General features: G+C 28.9%; 1 protein-coding gene across 1 annotated transcript; it reads right to left on the bottom strand.

The window, feature by feature from the left end:
* Positions 1 to 865: 865 nt before the first annotated feature.
* LOC100160796 (regulator of microtubule dynamics protein 1) lies at positions 866 to 6,329 on the bottom strand. The gene is made up of 7 exons (XM_001947661.5): positions 6,020 to 6,329; positions 5,468 to 5,662; positions 4,033 to 4,290; positions 3,258 to 3,313; positions 2,794 to 2,934; positions 2,607 to 2,721; positions 866 to 1,658 (listed from the first exon to the last, which is right to left on the bottom strand). Exons 1-7 carry the CDS (start codon positions 6,125 to 6,127, stop codon positions 1,617 to 1,619), a joined length of 915 nt encoding a protein of 304 aa, XP_001947696.1. The 5' UTR covers positions 6,128 to 6,329; the 3' UTR covers positions 866 to 1,616.
* Between the last annotated feature and the right edge of the window lie 237 nt (positions 6,330 to 6,566).

The raw sequence follows: 6,566 nt of genomic DNA, 5'->3' as shown, positions 1-6,566 counted from the left end.
GTATGGCCTGGAGTGCTATGAAAAAAAAGCAAATGCCACAAATTTCTAGTCGTAATTATTATATCCTTATAGTACAAAAAATATCAGGGATTTGAAAATATGGTATTTATAGCTAAATCTACTTAAAAATTCAAAACAATCAGAATTTGAATAAATGTATTATTAAAGGAAAAAATGGAGGTGAGCACTTCTGTTTACAGGACATAAACCTAGACTGTTGGATCAAGTTCCTGGGAATTACAATTTTTTAACTCTTGTATTTTGCGCATGCCCGACAACTTAACTTTATTTGTGTGCCCTGTCTTGGCAGGCACAGGCGCACAGCAAGATATACTGAGAAGCGGTACAGAGCACTTCATTCCGGCCGAGTAAACTAACTTTCAGTTAGGTAATGTATGATGTAAAAAATGTTGTACTCGACGCATTCAGCATTGTAGTGGTCGCTGGCTAGGTTGGTGTAATGTTATGTAAATATTAAAAATATCTATGGTACCTAATACACTAATACTATTAGAGCTTTTTACTATAATATTATTATTATTTAATTTATTATAATAAATAAATAAATAATAAAATAGACTTAGTAATAAAAGCTGACAGACAGTCTTAGCTCAGAATCATTTATTGAATGCAAAGGTCTATCATTCAATTCATTATTAAAATTAAACATATACAATACAGTGATTTAATCAATGATGAAGTACGCTCGACACTTAGTATACAGCAAAGCAGTTACCTGTATCCCCATTTTAAAAATGTATTTTGTTTAGAATATTTAATGTTTAAGATTTAGGCAATAGATTAATCATATTGCAAATATAATATTTATATCAATTACAGATTTTGAACATAAACACAATTAATATAGATTGTTTAAGTGATAATAGTTTATTTTCATAACAAAAGTAAAAAATGTAAAACTAATGTAACACACAGCACTTCAAAGGAACAAATAAATACTAATACATAATAAGTCTAACTGTAACAAATCATAAATAAATTAAGTAACATAAAAAAGATCATTTTGTTTAATCACAGAATACTATGTTTAAAATAAGTCATAAATAGGTTGTAATTAACAGCTAAGTTTCGACTCCTTAATTATAAAGTTTTTATTTATATATATTATGATTTAAGTATAATACATAAAGTATAGGACTAGTGACAGCAAAAAAAATGTAACTTAAAGCGTTATCTTATTAAACATAAGATTAGTATCTCATAGACACTTATATACTATTAAAGCACAGTTCATACTAAGTATACCTATTTTAAATTATAACAATTTACAATGATTTGAAAACAATTTTTTTTTAATAAATAAAATAACAAGTTCTTACAGGTTACAATTTATGTGCAGATAATATTATATGAAAACAAAATATATTGGGAGGTTTTAAACTTAAGATGCATGCTATAGTTTGAAGAACCCGGATACAGATCATTGGAGAATAGAAATTCTGGAGTTATAGGTTATCTACACTAAAATGCTAAGTTAGGGTAAAAATATAGTAGTCATTTAACATACACATTCATTAGAATTTTAAAGCGGCGGTGATGATAATAATCCAGCTGTCATGAAGTTGTAGAAGAAAATTATAGCAATTTGACTATTACTAAAACGATGATTTGAGAATTTTTTCTGCTTCAATTTTGGCCTAAAAAGTATATTTTAAAATAATTAAATATTATTCATAATATTATTTATAGTCATATTAATAAAACTACTAAAAGCAAAAATTAATGTTGTCTCTAATACTCCCATGATTTTTTCTTTAGCAAATTATTTTTCAATTTTATTCTATAACTATAACATAAGTATTACATTTTATTTTGGAAAAGAAAACATATTAGTTGAAAATAAGTTTGAAATTCTAATTAGATAACTTAAAAACAAGTTTTCAATATACATACAGATTTGTATATACATACATAAAAAATATGGTATTTATCATACACGACATAAGTATTATAGGTACTAGGCTGTAATAAAATTTCAAAAAATAGATATGACTGATCTAATTAACATCATCATTATTTAATATTTATAATTATAAGCAACTACAAAAACATTTTTTATTAACTACTTGACATAATCTGAGATAATAAAAATAGTAGTGGGTAGTAGTTATTGGATAATAATAAAAACATGATTCTATTAAGCAGCATTAGTAAATAGAAATTATGACAAAATGTTTTTGAAAAGTATTGTAGAAATTATCAATATAAACAATTGTTACATGAAGTTTAGTAAAAAGTTAATAAATAATAAACTAGTTAAACTACAGAGTAATATAGGCTTAATAAAGATACATAGTGTGTAATGGGACGATTTCTGAAACTTATAAATATTATTGGAATAAAACCCAGTTAAGAAATATAGTTCACTTACAATAATTACCATATAGTTTTGAACATTTTTTTTGATTGTACAAAATTAGTGAGGCAATAAAATTGAAAACAATTCAAAACAGAATGAATTGAGGTAAAAAAAAATTAGATGGATACATAAACATGTCATTTGACCAAAACAAATTTGAGTATTGATTGAGTAACTTTGTAAATCTACCGAGCAATTGAATTAAAATTAAAATGCTGATAATTACTTGATGGTCTTCGACAGTTTTAACAGGGTATTGAGTGACTAGTTTCAGATAATACTCGGCGCTAAACTTGTTGTCCATCTTCAAAAACGTTTTGCCCAACATAAGAAGATTTTTGCTGTAAAATAAATATAATAATTAATAAGTTACAAAAAAATAAATCAAGATTAACACATCAAGTAGTTTGTACCAGTAAAACTTAGGTTGAATTGATTCAGCTTCTCTAAAATATTCTAATGCTTCTTCGTATGTCGACTCAGGAATTTCAGTGCCAAATATAATTGATCCAAGCTTTCTCCGAAACCAAGAGATATCAGCAAGATTGTAACACCTAAAAATTGTATAGTTATACTTATATTTTATGCAATGTGTAAAAATAAAATAATACCCAATCAATAAAAAGAATAATGAATCTTATTTTAACTGATAAATAAAATGATTTTTAAATTAGGGCTTTTACAATAATTAATACATTACTTCATTGCTCTTTTCTTAGTTTTTAAGAGTGGAATTACTTATTACTAACTGGTCCTTTTTACCTCGGCTATACATTTAAATTTTTACAAGTATAAAAAATATAGTCCTAGAAACTTGATTAATAAATAAATGCTATTATATATAGTTATAATGTACTATGTAAATTGGAGGCCTTACCAATAACCAATCATGTATCGTATCAATGGATCTTTCGGGTTAAGTTCCAATGCCATCTAGAGAAGAATATTAGGTAATTAATTAAGTGATTTAATTGTTAAGAGGACGTTATATCTGCATATTGTGTTGTCTCCATCTTACAAACGTGCAACATACCAAATTTGTGTTTAGTAGAACTGATTTTATGTTGTTGCTTTAGAATGAATTGACCTATAATCAAACTTGAAGGTAAAAAAATATCTGTTATACCTCGTCAGTTTTTTACAATATTTTAATTTTAAGCAAGTTATGAGTATTTAAATATAAAAATATAAAATGCTTAAATACAACTAATAAAACTAGCTTAAAAATAAAATATCGTAAAAAACCAACAAGATAACATAATATTTTTTCCTTCAAGCATTGGGGTGGTAAACGGGGTTCTATGACGCTTAGGCGTCATGGTGGAAGTTTTTTTGGGGGGTTGGGTGGATACATTATGGTAACCAATAACATAAAACAAACATCAAAATATTTACAGTCACAATATTATATTAAAGGGACGAAGAGTGGGTACGTACTAAAATATTTGTTGTGCATCATGGTTTATAAATGTTCACCTCGCCACTGCCTTCAAGTTTGATTAAAGGTCAATTCATTCTTAATATTAAAGCTAACAACATAAAATTTGTTCTACTGAATTAACATACATTTGCTATATTCTACATTTTTAAGTTGCTGACAAAATATGCGGGTTTAGTATCATTTTAAGAAGTAAATGTCTCGCTTTACGTACTTGCAAATGAAATTTCACAGTTTCCAATTTAAGTAATTGTTCTTTGATTCCTAAATTGATATTGCTGTATGCATCGATTAAGACAGCAGCCCATTTGTGAACTTCAGATATATTTGAATCAATGTTTAATGCTTTAATAATAGATTCATGTGCTGATGATATCAAAGATTTTTTTTTCTCCTTGCTAATGTTTTCATCTAAACTCATATTGTACTCAGCTTTGCTCAAACGCCATAATACTTGTACATCATTTTTGTCCTAGAATACATAATGTAAACAATTATGACTATTATGTTAACAAACATAAAAATATAAGCTTTTCATTTTTACTATAGTTATAAATATATGATTTAGAAATTATTGATAACTGAATGTTAATATCTATCTATTAAACAACTACTTAAATGTGGCTTTCTGATAAATAAATACCCTAAAAATTATTTTAAATTAAGAATACAGGTTGAATTAACTGATTCAAACTTTATTTTATTTTTATCAAAAAAACTAATATTTATATTCTGTATACAATTAATTCAATGAGTAATAACATGTATAAAATAGATATTTTAATGGCAGCATTGATACAAATAGAGGGGAACTTGGGGGGGACTTCCAGTAATTAGTACTAATTTTTATATTTTGTGGTACTAAGCAAAATGGCCTATTGGGGGGGGGGCTTTAGTCCCCCCTCAAAAAAATTTAGTCAATTTGCGCCTACGATGGGCAGGACAGCAAGATGGAAGTATCCATTAAAAGTTACAGCTTCTTCAAAAACTTCAACAATTTTAATTCTTAATTTCTACCACTTTTTAGAGGATGTTTGATATCTCCATCTTACAAATGCGTGATTGCAAAATGATGTGCAATTTACACTCAGCAGATCATGTTTAGCTTCGTTATTTTAAAAATTAGGGTGAATCGACCAATTATGAAACTAGATGGTAAGTATACTATCTGTGTTTGTACGTGGTTTTTTTCTACAATAATTCAATTTTGAAGTGAATTAGGTGCATTTTTAATTTATGTTATATTACATACAGAATTATATATGCAAAACTTGCTAAAAAATCAAACTATCATAAAATACTCAGATACAAACACAGATCATGGTATTACCATCAAGTTTCGTAATAGGTCGATTCACTCTAATTTTTTAAACCAACAACATTAAACGTGATCTGCTGAATATAAATTTGCTATGTTCCAAACTTGTAAGACGGAGACACCAAATTCCTATGTAGAGTCTTTTTAAAGGTAGAACTTACTACCTAGCATTAATTTAAAGGAATAAAACGGCATGAAAATATTTTTGACAGTTTTCATCTGCACTTACATACACAAAAATATATTGTATATTGTATAAATAGTATTATTTATGCACTCTACTCTTCAGTCATTACATAGCAATAAAAACGGTAAAATTAAACGTAATCACCTTATAGTCAACAAGTAAACGTACTACGTCCTCATACTTGTTTGCCAGAAAGAGCTGATCGGCTTCAATAAGTTTTTGTTGCAAAACTACTTTTTCGTTATCGACATCTAAATCGTGTTCGTTGACTTTAGTCAAGCTTGTATTTTTGCTGCTAAAGAAAGGAAGGGCTAGGCTCAACGCCACCGGCAGTCGGATCTGCAAAAACAATGAACAGTTTTACAAGTCAGACATATTTTAGGCTACAAAATATGCGCCACTCCTCCACAGTCAACCAGTTCTAACACACTAATTTTATGTAGCTAGAATACGGCTGTCAATGGTCAGCACTCCACGACGTATATTTATAAGGAGCATAAACTAAATCGACGCTACAAATCTGTATAAGTAACGGACTAAACTATCAATATTAGCAATAAGTGATTACAAAAGCTGTGGAGGAGCAGTAACAGGAAAACAACAAACATAATATTATTCATATTATACTAATTGTCGTCGACACCAAGTCGAGTCCCGACGTCAATGGCGACTGGCAACCATAGAGGTAAACCTTACGTTTGGCGATGGCTTGACAGCCAAACGATGGGGCTGACGGTATCCAACAGTCCTCGCAAACGATTCGTAAACGAACCAACTGATGTGTTTCACCCGGTTCCGGAACATTTCTGACGGGCAAACGAAATAGTCGGGGTCGCTGCGAACTCGCGGTTAAAAATCTCTGGCCGCCGGCGGTAAGTACCGCGGAACTGGTGACTATAGTAAGTATATTGGCGTATTGTACTCAATACGAGCAGTGAGTACTAGTAAGCATTTAAAAATAAATAATAGCTAAATATTATAATCATTGAAGTTCCGAATTTCCGACTTCACAAAGTAGTATCACAGACCTCTACACTGTGTGGAAATCTGTGAGTAGTAGTATACATAGATAATATAAGAATTTGTATATTATCACAGAATAATTATCACGGAATTAGGGAAGCCGATACGTGATAACAGTTTGTTTACAAATGTCTACGACACGATTTAAGATATTATGATATCTTAGACCGTGTCTACAAGCCAATCAAATACAATTTTTATGAGCGTTTGAAGTTCATAT

Source organism: Acyrthosiphon pisum, chromosome A1, assembly GCF_005508785.2.
Source record: "Acyrthosiphon pisum isolate AL4f chromosome A1, pea_aphid_22Mar2018_4r6ur, whole genome shotgun sequence".
Classification (NCBI taxonomy): domain Eukaryota; kingdom Metazoa; phylum Arthropoda; class Insecta; order Hemiptera; family Aphididae; genus Acyrthosiphon; species Acyrthosiphon pisum.
This window is presented reverse-complemented; position numbering and strand designations above follow the sequence as displayed.